Below are 21,910 nucleotides of genomic sequence, written 5' to 3'. Positions count from 1 at the left end.
TGGACGAATGGAATGAAACACTTCCCCCTAACGAGGACCTACTGTAGAGCACAGGGAACTCTGCTCAGTGTTACGTGGCAGCCTGGATGGGAGGGGCGTCTGGGGGAGAATGGACACATGGATATGCATGGCTTAGTCACTTTGCTGTCCACCTAACACTATCACAACGTTGTTAATCGGCTGTACTCCAATACAAAACACAAGGTTTAATAATTAAAAAAAGAATAGTCAAGTTTAATATTCCATGGGGAGTCAGTATAATCTCCAAATCAACTTTCTAGAATTTAATAAACTATGCTACCCCCCCCCAACACACACACACACATACACACATGAGATGGATAGCATCACCGACTCAATGGACATGAACTTGAGCAAACGCCGGGAGACAGTAGAGGATGGGGAAAGCTTGTGCAGCAGTCCACGGGGGGCACAAAGAGTCAGACATGACAGCAACTGAGCGACAGCAACAACCCCCCCTACACACACACATCAAAAGAGGACATGTGACAAAACTACTGCATTCTCTTAGTAAGACTTCAAGGATGCATGTGGTCCTGTTCGTGATCTAGTTCAGGTGTTAAAGACGCATATTTCTTAATGGAATCAGAAGGGAAGCAGGAAATTTCAAGGCACAGCTCTTTAACTCAGTATTGCTGACAGTGGCGGCGGCTGGCAGTAGGGTATTGTCCTGTGCTTTTCAGAGCCCTCTGACATTTCATACTGTCATTGAATCCCTCCACCCACCCTGTGCGGTGTAGAGCACGGGAGTGACACTGCTCTTGGTGACAAGGGGACTGAGATGTGGTCACAGAAACCTTGGGGTCTCGGTCAGCCTAGAATTCCTGCTGGCTCCCAGAGAAGGTCCTCACCTTTCTGGTCCCGACAGCTGAGTGTGTAGAAGGTTTCTCTCCGCTGGATGATCTCCTGGGCAATGATGCCGTAGCTGTACACGTCTCCTTTCTGCGAAACGCTGGCTACGCGTAGATGCTCTGGGGCCGTCCACAAGTCTGTGTGTTCAGCAGTGAGACTTTAACGTTGAGGGGGTGAGTAGCCCAGAGATCCCCGACGCACTATTAAGTCCCTCCACCACACTAATGCTGGCGATGGGGGCAGAATAGACACTTGCCTTCCGAGCTGACTAGGTAATGCCAGGATCTGGGTAGGAAACATGGAATGCCTTCCCTAAAACTGCCTGGGTCATAGTCCTGAAAACCCTCAAGGTCTACCTAGAACAGCGCCTAGGGTACAGGGAGTGCTCAGTAAATATTTGTGGGGTGAATTCAGTAGAATGTAAGAGGCCGAGGATTTAATAGTTTATGGAACATGCAGCATTAACCTATGAAAGCCTTTATAAATATTTTAAAATTATATATTTAATGTAATATAAAACATTGTATGCATGCTCAGTCACTCAGTCATGTCTGACTCTTTGGGACCCCCATGGACTGCTGGCCACCAGGCTCCTCTGTCCATGGGCTCTCCCAGGCAAGGATACCGGCATGGGTTGCCATTTCCTTGTCCAGGGGATCTTCCTGACCCAGAAATCAAACCCAGGTCTCTAGCATTGCAGGCAGATTCTTTATCACTAAGCCACCTGGGAAGCCCATATAAAACACTACATGTATATAAAGATTTAATAAATATATACTTACAAATTTTATGTAATATAAAACACATTTCTTTTAGTAAATATAAATATATTTACTATATATATGTTTGGTGGTGGTGGTTTAGGCCCTAAGTCATGTCTGACCCTTTTGCAATGTAATGGACTGTAGCCCACCAGGCTCCTCTGTCCATGGGATTCTCCAGCCAAGAATACTGGAGTGGGTAGCCATTCCCTTCTCCAGGGGATTGAACCTGAGCCTCCTGCATTCCAGGTGAATTCTTTACTGACTGAGCCACCAGTGAATCGCCATCTATGTATATTTACTAAAAGGAAATAATGGGCTTTCCAGGTAGTTCAGACGGTAATGAATCTGCCTGCAATGCAGGAGACACCGGTTCAATCCCTGGGTAGGAAAGATCCCCTGGAGAAGTGAATGGCAACCCACAACAGTATTTTTACTAAAAGAAAATAAAGACAGCACATTGAAACAGAGAGACAGTCACTGATAGTTTCCAGATGTGATATAGTAGCAGCCATGAGGTGAGCTAATACACAGATGTGCTTTCTTCGGTTCCTGTGGTATTCTTTAAAAAAAAAAAAAGCATACGATTTACTCACATTTTACTAGCGTGCAAGCTATTACTAGTGCTTCCCATCAAGTTCATTTCAAGAGTGAAGCACTCCTGTGTCTGGCTCTTCTAGTCACTTGGGTTTGGGACCCCCACTACATATCTTATTTTTAATAATGGGGGCATACAATTAATTATTCTCCAACATCCCTTGGGAGTTTTTAAGGATCACCTAGCTCCCTGTAGACTTCTTGAGATTTCTACCTTCGGCAGTTTCAATTACATAAATCAACAGATTCGTGTGTTTAGGTATAGTGAGATGCTTATGATAAAGCACACTTTCCCCATTTGGCTTTCCATCCAAGTGTTCACTGCATTTTCAGATTTAGGTCTTGTGAATTTATGTGGCTAGTGATTCATTAAAAATGGATCCTAATGGTTGGGCTTGTAGGAGAGGGAAGTAAATCTACTTATGCTAAGATTTCAGGTAACTGACCCCACAGACAGGCTCATATAACTGCATGTTCGGGAGGGTAGGCTTGGATCTGCAATTAATCTGATTTTGTGTCGTGGTGAGTCATTTCATGAAGGGGCTCTGCTCACTCCACGATGAACCTGGGCACACAGCAGGTTCTCAATAAGCACTAACCGGATTTAGTCCAATGTCTTTGCGTCCTTGACATAGCTAAAGAAGTGGGTGCGGGATTGTAATTTTTCGTCCATTATGGAAAACTAAAAGGAGTGCAAAAATAGAATTAGAGGTAGAATTTAGTTTTTGAGAAATTTAGTGGTATTTTGAGGCATATATGGGTCCTAGCCCTCTGAGGCTGTTTAACCCTGCGTTCTAATAAAGAACTGGCAAACGTTCAACATGAAAAGCCCTTGATACTTTACAAATCACTTTTTTTGACTCCCATCACCACTCCTGAAAGGGATACATAACAATATATTTTACCGATAAGACTTAGGTTTTCTAAGCATCATCATTTCTTATCATTATCACAGATAAACGAATGATGTCTATAATTTGGAAAGGGGTCTTCAGTCTTATACTCTATCTTTTTGGGCAATTCTCTTAGCCTTTCTGAGCTTTAGTTCTGTCTTCTATAAAACAGGAGGGTTCAATAAGGGGATTTCTGAGGTCTCCTACGGCTCTAACTTTCTGTATTTTTTCACACAGTCCTGCCTCCACAAGCCTATAGCTCCTTCGTGATTTCTCCCTTGAATCAAGGGACACACAGATGAAGGAAACCCACAGAGGAGATCTGTTCAACTTGACAAGCACACACTGAACACTGAGAAGGGGGCAATGCTGGGGAGTGAGCCAGCTACTGCCTCTTACGGAAGTGTTTTTTCTGGTCAGTATCACCGTTTCCTGAGCACTTTACATGGACTTGTGCAAAAATTAAAAAAGAAAAGTGTTTAAGTGGGAAACTAGTGAAAATTTCATTCACGACAGACCTTTTCTTGGAGGCAAAATGGAATTGCAGCCAAAATCGGTGATCTTCACCACCATTCTACTGTCCACCACGCAGTTGGTCGATTTTAGACGGCCGTGGACTTCTGTCTTACTGGAGTGCAGATATGACATTCCCTGTAGTTTTTCAGATACAGGAAAACAAAGAGATATGACACTCCTCAGCTGCTCTGCCCTTTGCAGGAAAGAGGTGACTTGGTGAAATCATTTCGGCATGTGGATAGAATCACCGTCGAGTTTTAAATTTAACTCCATTAACTTTATAAAATATTGTTAAAGCCCTAATATTTGCCTAAGTACTGCATCCAGTTTTGAAGGTTATTTAGGTGACACAGTAAAAGGCAACTGTCTAAAGACTGGTTAAGTAGTTGTAGACAATATGAAGCAAAGATTGATCCTATTTTTTAGTGTTTTTGTTTACCACTTATTCAGCCTGTGACCTTGGGTATGTCTTTGGTTCTCTGCTACCTCAATATGAATATGAAAATAATACGAATAATAAGGCTTTGCCTTCCTGAAGGGAGAGGTTAGGCTAGATTATTTCTTAAAATCTAATTGCTTTCGATCTATTTTGAAACAGAATGTTTCATTCGGTTTTGAAAGTTCTTTTTCGGCTGTTGTGTCTCCCCCTGGCGGCCAGAGGTGGTGGTACTGCAGACACTAGTGTTCAGCCTTGGTCCTGGGAGTGAACTGAGGCAAGTAAGATATTGTACTACTTTTTTTTCCCCAACTGATTCCGATGCTATGTGTCTTTCAGGTGATTTAAGACTGTATCAAATAGCTCACTCTTGGGACTGGTTTTTCTTCATTCTTGAATGGGGCCCTAGTTACTGGTATCCACTTCCTTTTCATAGCATGTCTAGGAAATATACATGTCCAAATTTTTTATTGCCTCATGCAAGATGAATGCCTGCCCTTACATTTTCTCTTACATTAAGGTGAAGATTCAGTTATCTTCCCTGAAACTTTGTGTGATTTTTTTCTTTTTTACTTCCAGCAAATCTATGAAAATGTGTGCCTGCAACCCAGTGTAGAAAGAATTTAATAATAAAAATAATAAGTCAATATATATACTGAATACTTGCTTGTCAGGCCTTATACAAAGCCCATGTATTGTTTCGTAAAATCTTCACAAAAATCCTATGACACAGGTAGATACTCTTTCGTTATCGTTTTACAGATGAAGAAACCAATGCGATAGCTGGCTAGGTCTGTTTTCCAGATTTAACTTTCATAAATATCTTTCATGTCTGTGGGTCTCTTACCTTAGCAATGTCATACAAGACAGAGATCTTAAACTCCCAGTCCATGAATGTTCCATCAGGGTAAGAAATTGTGTCATTTAAAACTTCCTGAGCAGGAGAAAAAGAAAAGGAAGATGAGTTGTCTAAAGGATACCACTGTGGAGCGATTCTAACAGGCAAATAATGATCTTTTGTTTTTTATTTTTTAACATGTTGATCACACCCCGAGGCATGTGGGATCTTAGTTGCCCAACCAGGGATTGAACCCACGCCCCCTGTGGTAGAAGCGTGAAGTATTAATATTGGACCACCAGGGAAGTTCCAATAATGAGTGCTTGGGCTCAGGAACAAGCTGGAACTCCACTGTCCAGGTTTTCTTGAACATATGTTTCTTTTCTCTCTAAGAAACACTGGGTGGTTCTTTATCACAAGGAGATGAGCACGAGATGCCCACAGATCCCAAATCCTGGTTTTTCACCAGACAGAGGTAAAGGAATGAGCAGGTACCTGCCAGGAGAGTGGGCTGGTGAGCCTGATTCACAAGTGCCTGGCTTGCAGGCTCTGTATCATCAAAATTACACTAGTGTTTTCCAACAAGGAATTGCTATCAGGAAATCCCTTTAGCTAGGATTTCATTTTTACTTACAAGACCAATTGCATCAATTGGTTTAATAGCTCTAAGGGTTCCGTCCGTTTATTAAGTCCTCTGTCATTAAGACAGAGCTCTTGAATTTTTGCGTTAACTGTATGACCTAGAGTTTTGAACTCACAGTATTAACATGATGATGGTTCTATCAAGATACAGGGTATTTAAACTAAGCTAATTCTTCACAGTAAAACTCTAGGCAGGACCCTAACTGAAAACCTAACAACAATTTCTTCTGGGGAAAAAGCCCAGTTTTAACTTAGGTACTGTACCAGTAATTTCCAACCAAGGGCCCAAAGTCACTGGTTGTTTCAGATGAGGTTGCTGAAGCGGTGGGTAACCAGTCAGTTTAAGGGAGGGGAGTTATGAGCAGACAGACTCTTCCCTTAGCACCTGATATGTGGCTTTTGTTTATTTATTATCTCTTCTCCCTATGAAAATGTCCTCTGTGATAATCTTCACTTACTGGTGTATCTAAATTTTTTGTCACGTTGAAACCAAATGATTCAGATATGGTCTAGCCCTCATATGGAAAGTATTTCTAACTTTGAGAGACTTGAAATTATTATTATTAGGAATGTGTGTTTATTTTATTGTATCAGCAGCAATTTAAATGAACATTTTCAGCACCAATTAAAATGATCTTATATATAGCCTTTCTCCAAAGACCATTTGATATGATGCATTAGAATAATATATTTTCCATTCATAAAACTAACCATATCTAACTGTATTATGCTTTTCATATATGACTTGGCTTAGAGTTACCTGTATTGTGTTTATAATTTTTTCATTTATATTGATAAATGACATTAGTATTTAATCACATTTTAGTATCAACTTTATGTTAGCCTTGTTGAATGTTAAATGAATTTAGAAGATGTTCATGTGTTTCTTTAACTTTAGAGCAGTGTTTATATAGACAATGAGAATTATTCATTGAAGTTTAGAAAAATTAAACTGAATCTGGTTTTCTTTGTAATGAAAATGTTAATGTCTTCTACCATTATTGACTTCCTTAAGTTTTTACTTCTTGAGTCAAGTTTTCATAATTATATTGTTTCTGAAATTTTTCCCTTTTTTAGACTTTATAATTTAATAGTCATGATATATTCTTTCATAATTGAAAGCATCTTTTTCATAGCTTTTTAATTTTCATTTTATTTTTATGCTTGCTTTAAAGATTTAATTAGAAGTATAAGAGGCTTGTGTATTTTACAGTTTTTAAAAAATAAACAACTCAAGAATGCACTTTAAAATTTTATCAGTTTTATAACAATTGAATTGTGGTTTCCTTTCCTTTAGGCCATAGTTATTCTAAACTTTGCATTGAATATTTAGATTATTTTTTAAAAGAGAGAACAGCATTTAGGGCTATGATTTTTTTTTCCTTGAGGATACATTTGAGTTTATGCCATACATACATTTTTAAATCTACATTTTTTTTCTAATAACCATCCAGTTTTCTCTTAATACAGAAACAAATATGCAAATAAAATAAAATGAATGGAGAGGCAATCACTTTTCCACATTTCCGCATTTGTTCTGTTTTTTCTTTTTTTTTTACATACACAGAATTTTATTAAATTTTTTGTGAGAAAAAGAACACTCTGCCAAATTTCGTATAAGTTAGAGAACTTAGTGAATATGGTGAAAAAAAATCAAAAGGGGAAACATGATTTAAATAATCTCACAAAAGAGCAAAAACACATCTTCATATAATAATCATCAAACTATAAAATTAAGAAAGGAAATCTTTTTTATTTCTTTTATAAAAGAATATATTTCAAAGTCTCACCTGTTGGTGATTTCATTCAAAAAAATTTATATTCTAAACATATGAGTAGTCTCACTCTTACCAATGTTTTACCAACATGAATGTTTTAATCCATGGTAGATGGGGGATTTAGACTACTCATTCACAGTAAGATAGAATGTCAGCATTTTTTGAAGTACAGCAGTTTTTTCAAGTCTACACTCCTGAATATTTTTTAGCTAGTTAGCTCAGCTGGTAAAGAATCCGCCTGCAATGCAGGAGACCCCAGTTCAATTCCTGGGTCAAGAAGATGCCCTGGAGAAGGGATAGGCATTCTTGGGCTTCCCTGGTAGTTCAGCTGGTAAAGAATCCGCCTGCAATGTGAGAGTCCTGGGTTCGATCCCTAGGTTGGGAAGATCCCCTGGAGAAGGGAACTGCTACCCATTCCAGTATTCTGGCCTAGAGAATTCCATGGACAGAGGAGCCTGGCAGACTACAGTCCATAGGGTCCCAAAGAGTTGGACACGACTGAGTGACTTTCATTTCACTTATAATGATATAATAGGGATAAATGGACAAAATCTGAGTGATCTAGTTTGATAAGCATATGGGCCCATATATTTTTCCTAATAACTCTCTGCTGTTATTATTTCACTGAGTGAGTATTTAAAATTTCTACTACACGTTTTTTTTTTTTTTTTGGTATATGGTTGGCTGGTTAGGAAATTGGAAATGATTCTGGTTCCTTACCCGGAGGGATCCTCTCTCGCAGTACTCAATCACCCCAAAGATCATGGAATCAAGCTTCACCGTGCCGTAGAACTTGGTTAGGTTGTAATAGTCAATCTGAAGCAACTAAGACATAGCACACTCATTTACAAAGCAGCTCAGGCAGAAAAGAGCACCTGATTAAAAACTAACAATATACTAATAAAACATGCCGTGTCTCAGATCGCTGGGAAGATATACTACTGCTCTTGATACAATGAAGCATCAACGTGTCTCCTGCACTTGGCATTAATCTGACCTCATGGGCTTTCTTTTGTCTGCAAGAGGACCTGAATATAAACCTTTGACTACTCTCCCATCACATCAGGACCACTTTCTAGGACATGCCAGCATGTTCTGTACCATCAAACATCTTTGACAAAGTTTGGGGGGAGAATTTTCAACAAGAAGTATGGTCACCCATTCCTGGTCTGCGGGCTTCTCTGTCAGGACTCCCTAATAACACCTTGCTCCACCAGGGACCTCAGTGCTTGGGGAAAACGGAGTAAAGTTATTTCTCACTTAAAGGTTTTAAGTAAGCATACCTTGTTCAATTCTATCTTCTGTTTCTCAGTGAAGTTGCCATCATTGTGCTTGAGATCTTTTAGAATCACTCGCTGCAAAGATCAGTTGAGTTAAGGAGAGAGTGCAGCATGACCGCCAAATGCATGTTATAATCATCTGCTCACACGACTACCTTCCCACTCTACTGTAAGCTTTTGAAAGCGGTAACTTTCTTTTACTGCTGTTTATATCCTTGGTGCCTAGTGCCTGGGATGTGGTAGGCTCATATGAGAATGTTGCTTTAAAATGATTAAGTGAAAAAAGGAGGAAGGAAGGGAGGAAAGAAAGGAGGGAAGGAGGAAGGAGGGGAGAAAGGAAGGAAGAAGGAAGAAAGGAAGATACAAAACCCTGCTATGGGATTGTCACATCCCCACTGCAGTGATTCAAAATACAATACAGGGTTGCCTGGACTGCTCTGAATCTATTATTTTTCCTTTTCCTTCCTACACTCTCCCCCTCTTAAAAATTTTATTTTTTCTTCAGTAGACCCAGCACTTGTGAATATTGTAAGTGGTGAAGCAGAAGCCCTGCCCAGCCCCGTGAAAGGCTCTAACAGCATCCCTTGGGTCAGCCCCGGAATCCGGGCCATCACACCGCCGACATCAGAGCTGGGGCCACAGTGAGTCAGAAGGCCCAGCACGTATCCCTGATTGAGAGTTCAGAAAAGCAGAGGAGACTAGTCACCTTTTTGTCGTATTTGCACTGTCGCAGTCTCTGGATTGTGTCTCGCCTCTTGTCCTCATCGATCTGGCACAAGAACAAGCTAATTATTCCAGAGGCTCCACGTCTTGGCTCCCCACCTGCCGGTCAAAGGCTGAGAGACTCTGCCTGAGTCTACTGCAGTTGATTCACAGCATGCCAGGCAGGCTCAGAAAAACAGTTATTATTGTCCTGTGTCCCCTCTCATGCTCACCTCCCCCCTCCAATGGTACCTTCTTTCCAAGTATCCACCAGCCACACCCTTAATTCTGGGTTTTCTCCCCGCTTCTTCTTGTAGCCTGTTTCAGCCAGAGACCTCCTTTGCTTCCTTCCCGCCCAGCCCCCCAGACTATTGGGAACCATCGCCTGTAGCTACAGATAGATGTTCTCAGGGAATCATGTTTGGCATCTGAATTGTGAACTCATGCCTCAGGGCCCAAGTAGCAGTGCAAGTGAGGACTCCTTGCTGGGGCTTAAGGAGGCAGCCGCATCAGCTCGGGGTTCAGCCTGGAGTTGCAAGATCAGCTGGTTTGTCAATAGAAGCCAGTAATTTATTTGGCGGTGCTGGGTCTTAGTTGCAGCATGTGGGGTCTAGTTCTAGGTGTGGCCTGTGGGATCTAGCTCTCTGGCCGGGTATTGAACCTGGGCCCCTCGTATTGGGAGCGCGGAGTCTTAGCCCCTGGACCATCAAGGAAATCCCAGTAATTAATTTTAAAAGAAGTTAAATATTGACCAAAACACAAAACACACACACACACACACACACACACACACACACACACCCTTGCAGGCTAGATATGGCTCTTGGTCTGCTACTTGAAAGGCAGAAAAGATTATGAACCACTGCATCTTTCCACTCAATTCTCATAACAACCTGTGATGTATTTTATTTGTTAAAAGTTACCTCATAGGGACGTTTTGACAATGTGAGTGAAATAAGTAATATCCAATTCCATGCATGACGCCTGGCACAGCGCAGATTAATAAACGTCACTTGTCTGCCCTTCTGTTTCTCATTTTATTTGTGGGGTACAAAGGGTTACATGGCACCATGGGTCACCCGAGAACCTACGGAACCTGAGTATGACTTCTCGTCTAGTGTTCTTTTTACCCTCTCAAGCCTTGATTGCGTCATTTAAACCATTTGAACCTTAGTCCCTTATTTGGGCAATCCTAAAAGGAAGACTCTTGAGAGTCCCTTGGACTGCAAGGAGATCCAACCAGTCCATTCTGAAGGAGATCAGCCCTGGGTGTTCTTTGGAAGAAATGATGCTAAAGCTGAAACTCCAGTACTTTGGCCACCTCATGCAAAGAGTTGACTCATTGGAAAAGACTCTGATGCTGGGAGGGATTGGGAACAGGAGCAGAAGAGGACGACCAAGGATGAGATGGCTGGATGGCATCACAGACTCGATGGACGTGAGTCTGAGTGAACTCTGGGAGTTGGTGATGGACAGGGAGGCCTGGCGTGCTGCAATTCATGGGGTCGCAGAGAGTTGGACACGACTGAGTGACTGAACTGAACTGAACTGAACTTACAGGGATACTTAGGGATCAAATGAGACCAAGGTGGTGACACTTTCTTACAAGCAAAGGTGTTTTATCCTCAAATGAATCCTCTTGATCATTATTTTCTGTCTGCTGCCCTCCCCTCGAACTTTGCTGACATCTCTCCCTCTGGCTGCCTTGGTTTGCTGACCCTCTCCATTCTAGCCTCGGATACGCTCTTCATCCTCTCGCCCCTGAGTCTTGCTTCCTTACCCAGAGCTTGAACCACTGCCTGTCCAGTCATGTGGCATTTTCCCCTCTCACTGACGGGTCGATCCCTGTGGGTCTTCTTCTGGTCCTATCTGATTCTCAGCAGGGGAAAACCTCTTCTTACAGCTAATCCCTGGTCGCCTGCTCCCCAGCTGCTCTGTAACTCGGCATAACAGCGACTCCCCATGCTCTGAATCACTTCTAACCTTCCTCCTCATGGCGACTTGTCCCAAAGACCTCCTCCTTAACCAGGTGAGCGGCTAATGATGAATTAACTCATAAAAATTCTGTCATTTACAACAAGTGGTAGATGAGTTATACTTTTAGGAGTATTTACATTTTAACAAAACACACAGCAACATGATGTTTTAGGCTTAACTCAAAAGAACAAAGTGTAGTACAGGGTTCTGAGGCGGTGGGGGAGGCTTGCGAGGGGTGGAGCCGTGGTGGGACCTGGGCAGAAGTGGGTGGGAGCCCAAACTGGAGTCACACCAGAGACGGGGCCCGCTCTCTCCTTCTAGAGGTCTCCTCCTCCCTTCCTAGGGTACTGTCACTAAGTCATTCAGGTCGATAAATTCTCTCTCTGAAAATCCAACGATCTTACAATCGTTTACAATTACAGTCATAGGTTTTGATGAGAATCAAATGGAAAGATGCAATGTGAAATGTAAATGACTGTAAGATTATTGGATTTTCAAAAAGAGTATTCATTGATTTCTTCCTGACACATGCCAGAGATAGATTGATCTTTTCTTAATTTTAAAATTTTTAAAAAATCATTTATTTTTTTGGTCACGCTGCAAAGCATGGGGGAATCTTAGTTTCCTGACCAGGACCCAAACCTGTGCCCACTGCAGTGGAAGTGTGGAGTCCCAGCCGCTGGACTGCTGCGGAAGTTCCTGGTCTTTGTCAATAGCATTTTTATTTCTGTGGCTCAGGATGAAACAGGAGTGTTACTTTGGTGCATGGACCGTTTCTGGAGGAAAGGGAGGCCTAGTCCTCGCTCAGCCATGAGGGGATCTGAGCCACTAGAGTGCCGTGTGCAGGACTTGGGGTGGGATGCCCAGAGAGGTGGTGCAAAGGCTCTAAACACAAACCTGACTCATGTGGCAATTTCATTTTTGCTGATTCTAAGGAGGGAGGTGTCTCAAGTCACACTGCCCTGTCGGCTTGGCCCTATTCCGAGGGACCCCTCTCATTCCTTCATGTGGAGGTTCTGGGACTCCACCTCCCCCTAGTTTGCTTTGGTATAAAACCTCTGGGATTTCCCTGGTGGTCCGGTAGCTGAGAATCTGCCCTGCCAATGCAGGGAACAGGGGTTTGATGCCTGGTCTGGGAGGATCTCACACGCCATGGAGCGACTAAGCCTGGGTGCCCCAACTGCTGAGCCTGTGCCTGAGAGCCTGTGCTCGGTAACAAGAGAAGCCACCGCAGCGAGAAGCCGGAGCACCGCAACTAGAAGGTAGCCCTCACTCGCTGCAATGAATCACGGGCTTTATTGCCTGCGAGCAGCAACGAAGACCCAGGGCGGTCAAAAATAAATTAAAATCCGATAAAAACCCAAAAAACCTCTGATGGTTAAGTGTTAGTGTCACACTTACACAGGGTGGGCTCAGATTGTGGCCCGTTCTTGAAATTCTAGTCCCGTTGCCTCAAAGGGCTCAGAAACAATGAAACAGGTCCAGGCATCGGGCACATGAGAAATGCTCAGAAGAGCTGGCAGGTTACATCTGCAGGAACCTGACTCACTAGTGTGTGTGACCCGGACCCGCTGCTTGACTCTTTGTCCTTCATTTTCCTCATCAGCAAAGTTAGGATGATAAAGTTCATCTCCTGAGGTCCTGGTGAGGAGGAGATAAGGCCACACGGGTCCTGAATTAACCGCGGCCCATGGGAGGCAATATTGCTGGTGGCTGCTGAGCCTTCCTGGCTGAGCGCAAAAGTGTGGGCAAAGGATTCTTTCTTCAGCAGTGAGAAAGTAAGTCCCATGTCCTGAGTGTGAGAGAGTAGTTCCCCCAGGTTTAGGGGAACTCAGATGCCCTACCCATTCCTACATCCCTTCCATGACAAATCCTCCCTCTCTGCACTCCTCTTCTGGGTCACATGCAAAAAATGAGTAACACACCATACCACTGCTGCTGCTGCTGCCGCTAAGTCGCTTCAGTCGTGTCCAACTCTGTGCGACCCCATAGACGGCAGCCCACCAGGCTCCCCCGTCCCTGGGATTCTCCAGGCAAGAACACTGGAGTGGGTTGCCATTTCCTTCTCCAATGCATGAAAGTGAAAAGTGAAAGTGAAGTCGCTCAGTCGTGCCCGACTCTTCGCAACCCCATGGACTGCAGCCCACCAGGCTCCTCCATCCATGGGATTTTCCAGGCAAGAGTACTGGAGTGGGGTGCCATTGCCTTCTCCGTACCACAGCCTCCACCAAAGTGTTCACTGGATCAAGTAGCACCATGAAGAATCAAGGGAAAGGCAGGAAGCTGAGAATTCTAACATCTAGGTCTTGGATTCTGAAATGAATGACCCTGCCTGGCACGTTCCGTACCATGGACCAAAGTCTCCTCAGATCCCTGGGGAGGTGAGCGAGCCCACACATTCTTCCCCAGGTCAGGGACACCTTACCTTTAGGCTAACGTGGTTGGTCTCGTTGGACTCCAGAGGAAAGATATCTTCAGGAGGAATGTGGGACCACTTCTTCTGACGAAGCGCGTGTTCTCTCTTATATTTTCTGTGAAAGGAACACAACCAGCCCACAGGCTTTTATTATGCTCTTTCATTATGCCATTCCATTTCTGACCATTAGTTGACATCTAGAGCTCTGATTGGGGGGGCTTCCCTGATGGCCCAGCAGATAAAGAATCTGCCTGCAATGCAGGAAATATGGGAGACTCAGGTTTGATTCCTGGGTTGGGAAGATCCCCTGGAAGAGAACATGCAACCTACTCCAGTATTCTCGCCTGGAAAGTCCACGGGGTTGCAAAAAGATTCAGTCAGGACTTAACAACAAAGCCTCTTCAGCCTGAAAGTATGTAATACTTAACCAAATACTTAACAACAACAACAATATTTAAATACTTAACAAAGACAACAATACTTAACTAAACAACAAAGCCTCTTCAGCCTGAAAGGATGTAATAGAGCAGCTTTGGAATTTTCCATAATGTATTAATAAAAGAGCAGAAATAGCTATTTCCACCTACAGAATGCCAATTCTATGGTCATTATACAGAGTTTATTTCAATTCCCCACAACAGTTCAGATGAGGATGCTGAAGCCAAGTAACATGTTTAAATTGCTAATAACACAGTTAAGATCACACAACTGGTTAGTCTCAGAGATTTGAGATTATGAGATTTGAGTTCATGTGTCTCAGGAAGACTCCCTGGAGGAGGGCATGGCAACCCACTCCAGTATGCCTGCCTGGAGAAACCCACGGACAGAGGAGCCTGGTGGGCTACAGTCCACAGGCACGCAAAGAGTCAGACACGACTGAAGCAACTTAGCACACACACATGCATGTCTCTGATGGCAAGCTCTAACTCATCCACTCAGTAGTATTCTGCCCTAGATAGACTTTTTGATGCAGAATGCCTTTATAATCTTAGCTCTGTCCAGAGACCTTCCTGTGAATGTATACTACCAACAGGCATCAGATGCCTGAATGTATACTATCAACAGGCATCACCCACCCCTCCACCTGAGAGATGAGCACCGCAGGTGAGCCGGCAGGTACCTGAGCACCAGGAGAGCAATGAGAAGCAGCAGGACCACCGTTCCCGCGAGCGTGAAGACGGCAATCATCAGGATTTGAGGGCCTGTGGCAGAAAAGACAGGGAAAACTATACTAGGAAGGATCCCTGAAAAGAGAACAAATGCATTTCACAAGATTCTAGTTGTATACGATAATTTCAGCAAGTGGAAAAGGAGAGATCTTTTAAGATATCTGTTTCTTAGAGAAAAGCAAATGTCATATGTTAACACTTGTATTTGTAATCTAAAAAAAACCAAAATGATACATGGACTTCCCTAGTGACTCAGTGGTGAAATGGAAGACTTCACCTTCCAATATAGGGGTTGTGGGTTTGATCCCTGGTCGGAGAGCTAAGATCCCATATGCCTCGTGGCCAAAAAACCAAAACATAGAACTGAAGTAATATATTAAAAAATTCAGTAAAGACTTTAAAAATGGTCCACATCAATATGATCTTGAGAAAAAAAATTTTTTAATGATACAAATGAACTTATTTACAAACTAGAAACAGACTCACAGACCTAGAAAGCAAACTTACAGTTACCAAAGGGGAAAGGTGGGAGGGAGGATAAATGAGAATGAACATATACACAATACTACATATAAAATAGACAATCAACAAGGACCTACAGTGTAACACAGGGAACTCTACTCAATGTTCTGTAATAACCTACATGGGTGAAGAATCTGAAGAAGAATGGACATATGTATGCGCAAACTGAATCATCTTACCGTACACCTGAAAATAACACAATATTGCAAGTCAACTATATTCCAGTATAAAATAAAAATTAACTTTAGGGGTGGGTTGGGGTCGGGGGTGAGGAGCAGGTTCAAGAGGGACGGGACATACGTGTGCTTATGGCTGATTCACTTTGTTGTGTGGCAGAAACCAATTCAGCATTGTAAAGAGATTATCATCCAATTAAAAATGAAAAATTTTGAAGAGTAGGAAATACTTCAAAAGTAGGAAGTCAAGACATACCTGGAGTAACAGGCAAATTTGGCCTTGGAGTACAAAATGAAGAAAGTCAAAGGCTAACAGAGTTTTGCCAAGAGAATGCACTGGTCACGGCAAACACCCTCTTTCAACAGCACAAGAGAAGACTCTACACATGGACATCACCAGATGGTCAACACCAAAATCAGGCTGATTCTATTCTTTGCAGCCAAAGATGAAGAAGCTCTATACAGTCAGCAAAAACAAGACCAGGAGTGGACTGTGGCTCTCAGGTCAGGAACTCCTTATTGCCAAATTCAGACTTAAAGAAAGTAGGGAAAACCACTAGACCATTCAGCTATGCAAGCTGCGCACTTAATCACTCAGTTGTGTCTGACTCTTGCGACCCCATAGAAGGTAGCCTGCCAGGCTCCTCTGTCCATGGGATTCTCCAGGCAAGAATACTGGAGTGGGTTGCCATTTCCTTCTCCAGGGGATCTTCCCAACCCAAGGATCGAACCCAGGTCCCCTGCATTGCAGTCAGACTCTTTACCAACTGAGCTATGAGGGAAGCCCCCATTCTGGTATGAACTAAATCAAATCCCTTACAATCATACACTGGAAGTGACAAATAGATTCAAGGGATTAGGTCTGATAGAGTGCCTGAAGAACTGTGGACGGAGGTTTGTGACATTGAGGCAGGGATCAAGACCATCCCCAAGAAAAAGAAATGCAAAAAACAAAATGGTTGCCTGAGGAGCTCTTACAAATAGCTAAGAAAAGAAGAGAAGCTAAAGGCAAAAGAGAAAAGGAAAGATATACCCGTTTGAATGCAGAGTTGCAAAGAATAGCAAGGAGAGATAAGAAAACCTTCTTTAACGATCAACGTAAAGAAATAGAGGAAAACAATAGAATGGGAAAGACTACAGATCTCTTCAAGAAAATTAGAGATATCAAGGGAACATTTTATGCAAACATGGGCTCAATAAAGGACAGAAATGGTATGGACCTAACAGAAGCAGAAGATATTAAGAAGAGGTGGCAAGAATACACAGAAGAACTGTACAAAAAAGATCTTCATGACCCAGATAACCATGATGGTGTGATCACTCACCTAGAGCCAGACATCCTGGAATGTGAAGTCAAGTGGGCCTTAGGAAGCATCACCATGAACAAAGCTAGTGGAGGTGATGGAATTCCAGTTGAGCTATTTCAAATCCTAAAAGATGATGCTGTGAAAGTGCTGCACTCAATATGCCAGCAAATTTGGAAAACTCAGCAGTGGTCACAGGACTGGAAAAGGTCAGTGTTCATTCCAATTCCAAAGAAAGGTAATGCTCAAACTATTGCACAATTGGACTCATCTCACATGCTAGCAAAGTGATGCTCAAAATTCTCCAAGCCAGGCTTCAACAGTACTTGAACTTCCAGGTGTTCAAGTTGGATTTAGAAAAGGCAGAGGAACTGGAGATCACATTGCCAACTTCTGCTGAATCATCAAAAAAGCAAGAGGGTTCCAGAAAAATATCTACTTCTGCTTTATTGACTATGCCAAAGCCTTGACTATGTGGATCACAACAAACTGTGGAAAATTCTGAAAGAGATGGAAATACCAGACCACCTGACCTGCCTCCTGAGAAATCTGTATGCATGTCAAGAAGCAACAATTAGAACTGGACATGGAACAACAGACTGGTTCCACATTGGGAAAGGAGTAGGTCAAGGCTGTATATTGTCACCCTGCTTATTTAACTTATACGCAGAGTACATATGTGAAATGCCAGGCTGAATGAAGTACAAGCTGGAATCAAGATAGAATGGAGAAGTATCAATAACCTCAGAAATGCAGATGACACCACCCTTACGGCAGAAAGTGAAGAAGAACTAAAGAGCCTCTTGATGAAAGTGAAAGAGGAGAGTGAAAAAGCTGGCTTAAAACTCAACATTCAGAAAACTAAGATCATGGCATCCGGTCCCATCACTTCCTGGCAAACAGATGGGGAAACAATGGAAACAGTGGCTGACTTTATTTTCTTGGGCTCCAAAATCGCTGCAGATGGTGATTGCAGCCATAAAATTAAAAGATGCTTGCTCCTTGGAACAAAAGCTATGACCAACCTAACAGCATATTAAAAAGCAGAGACATTACTTTGCAACAAATGTCCGTCTAGTCAAAGCTATGGTTTTTCCAATAGTCATGCATGGATATAAGAGTTGGACTATAAAGAAAGCTGAGCTCCAAAGAATTGATGTTTTTGAACTGTGGTGTTAGAAAAGACTCTTGAAAGTCCCTTGGACTGCAAGGAGATCCAACCAGTCCATACTAAAGGAAATCAGTCCTGACTATTCATTGGAAGGACTGATGCTAAAGCTGAAACTCCAATAATTTGGCCACTTGATGCGAAGAACTAACTCACTTGAAAAGACCCTGATGCTGGGAAAGACTAAAGGTGGGAGGAGAAGGGGACAACAGAGGGTGAGAAGGTTGGATGGCATCACTGACTTGATGGACATGAGTTTGAGTAAGCTCTGGGAGTTGGTCATGGACAGGGAAGCCTGGCATGCTGCAATCCATGGGGTCACAAAGAGTCAGACACAACTGAGCAACTGAACTGAACTGAGTGAAAAATGAAAATTAATTAAAAAAATTAAATTTGGAAAAGATATCCTTCTTTTTTAATCTCTTCATTGGTAATAGAGATGCTGCGTTTTTGTTCTCTGAAGAAAATTGTTTGGAATGTGCCTCCAAAGTGGTATTATTTCAGTTACCCTTATAGTTTATACATCTTTTTTCTTATGGGAGTGCTTCACTGGTGGCTCAGATGGTAAAGAATCTTCCTGCAATGCAGGAGACCAGGGTTTGATCCCTGGGTCAGGAAGAACTACTGGAGATGGGAATGGCAACCCACTCTAGTATTCTTGCCTGGAGAATGCCAGGGACAGAGGAGCCTGGTGGGCTACAGTCCATGGGGTCGCAAAGAGTTGGAACCGCTGAGTGACTGACACTTTCTTATGGGAATCATCGAATGTTAGATCCAGAACAGAATCTGGATGGGAAGACTATCTGATGTCTTTGAAACTGATATCCTTAAGGAGGATTCATAAAGAAGAAACTGACAACTGGTTTTCCATTCAGAGAACAAATCAGAGGTAAAGTAGGTCAGTGTGGAATGCACAGTAAATGATAGTGTTGCCCACTGGTCCTTTCCACACTCAACCTGGTCACTGAGGGAAGTATAAGGTCAATGGGAAGTGTAAGGAATTTGATTTTTCAGTATGTAGGTGAAGCTGTATAGATGGAGGAGTTTGAGAGATTCACAGAAGAGTAAGTAAATTTAGGAAAATGTGGATTGAACCCAACGAAGCATTGAAGCTGAGTTCTGCATGGGCAGAGGACTAGAGTGAGAAGAACAACAATAATGAAACTGTACAAGAAGGTCATTGTTCACACATGCCTCACAGGCTGCCTCTTGAATCCTCTAACTTCCTATTCTATTCAGCAGGTAGAGGGTTCAAGAAGAAGAAATGGGATGGACTCCAAGCAACAGATAGTGTATAAGAAGCTAGACGATAATAGCAATATGGTGAAGAAGACAGTATTTTTCTTACAGCAAAAATACGAGAGAGAGTCAAATTGTAAGGATAAATGTTCAAGGAAGGTGTCTAAAAATAAAACTGTAAAATATTTTGAGAATATGGCATTTAAAAAATCCATGAGAGACATTGGAGCTATACAGAGAAATGTTATTCTGACACGCTATTGGGCCTTATAAAAATAATAATACTGAAAATATTTAATGATTTTCTATTTAAAGAATCAACCTACAGGTAAATGACAGAAGTCTTCTTATGGCTAGCAAATAAATATTATCAGCCCTGACAAATAAAAGAAAAATACAGGAGAATTTGGGAGGTGAGAAGGAGGTAGAAGGAAGCATAGAGACATGAACATCTTCATCTTACACCTGCGGGAAGCAAGAAGCTTTATACATGTTTGATAGAACTCCAGGCTTATGCATATTAATTAAAATTACAAATGTAAAATTATAAACACTAAATGTATTGACAAAAGAACTATATTGAGATGAGCTTAGAGAAAAGTATGCCTAATGAAAATGAACCAAATTTTAATTTATCAATACAAGAAATAGATAACATCTGTATCTCATAAATCAAGAAATACATGCATATAATTCAGAAATATGCAAAAAATTAAGCAGAACGGACAAGACCAAGGATGCACAGAGGCGGGACTAGGTACCCTCACTTTCTGTTATGAATATTTCTATTCTCAGATTTTAAAATCATGTGCATGAATTTTTCTATGATAAAAATAAAATGAAAAAAATCATTTAGTGTTTACACCTTTTTTTTTTGCATCTTTGGACATAAATATTCGTTCAAATTTAAACTTTTTTCCCTAAAAATTGATTCAGTTCAGTTCAGTCGCTCAGTCGTGTCCGACTCTTTGCGACCCTATGAATCACAGCATGCCAGGCTTCCCTGTCCATCACCAATTCCCGGAGTTCACTCAAACTCATGTCCATCGAGTCAGTGATGCCATCCAGCCATCTCATCCTCTGTCGTCCCCTTCTCCTCCTGCCCTCAATCCCTCCCAACATCAGAGTCTTTTCCAATGAGTCAACTCTTCGCATGAGGTGGCCAAAGTACTGGGGTTTCAGCTTTGGCATCAGTCCTTCCAAAGAAATCCCAGGACTGATCTCCTTTAGAATGGACTGGTTGGATTTCCTTGCAGTCCAAGGGACTCTCAAGATGTCTTCTCCAACACCACACTTCAAAAGCATCAATTCTTCGGTGCTCAGCCTTCTTCACAGTCCAACTCTCACATCCATACATGACCACAGGAAAAACCATAGCCTTGACTAGACGGATCTTTGTTAGTAAAGTAATGTCTCTCTTTTCAATATGCTATCTAGGTTGGTCCCAACTTTTCTTCCAAGGAGTAAGCGTCTTTTAATTTCATGGCTGCAGTCACCATCTGCAGTGAGTTTGGAGCCCCCCAAAATAAAGTCTGACACTGTTTCCACTGTTTCCCCATCTATTTCCCATGAAGTGATGGGACCAGATGCCATGATCTTTGTTTTCTGAATGTTGAGCTTTAAGCCAACTTTTTCACTTTCCACTTTCACTTTCATCAAGAGGCTTTTTAGTTTCTCTTCACTTTCTACCATAAGGGTGGTGTCATCTGCATATCTAAGGTTATTGATATTTCTCCCGGTAATCTTGATTCCAGCTTGTGTTTCTTCCAGTCCAGCATTTCTCATGATGTTCTCTGCGTATAAGTTAAATAAGCAGGGTGACAATATTCAGCCTTGATGAACTCCTTTTCCTATTTGGAACCAGTCTGTTGTTCCATGTCCAGTTCTAACTGTTCTAACCTGCATATAGGTTTCTCAAGAGGCAGGTCAGGTTGTCTGGCATTCCCATCTCTTTCAGAATTTTCCACAGTTTATTGTGATCCACACAGTCAAAGGCTTTGGCATAGTCAATAAAGCAGAAATAGATATTTTTCTGGAACTCTCTGGCTTTTTCCATGATCCAGCGGATGTTGACAATTTGATCTCTGGTTCCTCTGTCTTTTCTAAAACCAGCTTGAACATCTGGAAGTTCATGGTTCACATACTGCTGAAGCCTGGCTTGGAGAATTTTGAGCATTACTTTACTAGTGTGTGAGATGAGTGCAATTGTGTGGTAGTTTGAGCATTCTTTGGCATTGCCTTTCTTTGGGACTGGAATGAAAACCGATGTTTTCCCGTCCTGTAGTGATGTGGAATTGCTTACTATTCACTGCGGAAAGCCTTGGCCAAGCCAGCTGAGGGCAGAGCATCCTGAGACCTTGCTGCTCAGGAGACACTTGGCTGGCCTGTCTAGTAACAGTCAGTGTTATACACAGTTGTAGTTCAAGTTGCACGGATGAAGGTCTGGCCGTGTCAGGGCTTTCATGCCATGATGGGACCTCAGCTCAGGTAGGTAGGTAACCATTGTTATGACCCAAGCATGTGTGCTCTAAGGCAAAAGGGGAGAATTTAGAGGTCAAGCTCACTGCCCACCCCTCAGCCTGATGACATCAAGTATTCCTTGCTTGAAACACACTGAATACAT

At 42.3% G+C, this 21,910-nt stretch overlaps 1 protein-coding gene across 1 annotated transcript in view; it reads right to left on the bottom strand.

The window, feature by feature from the left end:
• Positions 1-21,910, bottom strand: part of GUCY2C (guanylate cyclase 2C) — a 65,974-nt gene that overhangs the window by 18,317 nt on the left and 25,747 nt on the right. The window contains exons 11-18 of the mRNA XM_052640866.1: positions 14,830-14,911; positions 13,719-13,824; positions 9,321-9,383; positions 8,618-8,689; positions 8,055-8,159; positions 4,924-5,010; positions 3,643-3,775; positions 873-1,010 (exon numbers count right to left, since the gene is read on the bottom strand). Of these exons, the coding sequence (XP_052496826.1) occupies positions 873-1,010; positions 3,643-3,775; positions 4,924-5,010; positions 8,055-8,159; positions 8,618-8,689; positions 9,321-9,383; positions 13,719-13,824; positions 14,830-14,911 (786 nt within the window). The remainder of the gene's footprint in view (positions 1-872; positions 1,011-3,642; positions 3,776-4,923; positions 5,011-8,054; positions 8,160-8,617; positions 8,690-9,320; positions 9,384-13,718; positions 13,825-14,829; positions 14,912-21,910) is intronic.

This window comes from Budorcas taxicolor, chromosome 5, assembly GCF_023091745.1.
Source record: "Budorcas taxicolor isolate Tak-1 chromosome 5, Takin1.1, whole genome shotgun sequence".
NCBI lineage: Eukaryota > Metazoa > Chordata > Mammalia > Artiodactyla > Bovidae > Budorcas > Budorcas taxicolor.
This window is presented reverse-complemented; position numbering and strand designations above follow the sequence as displayed.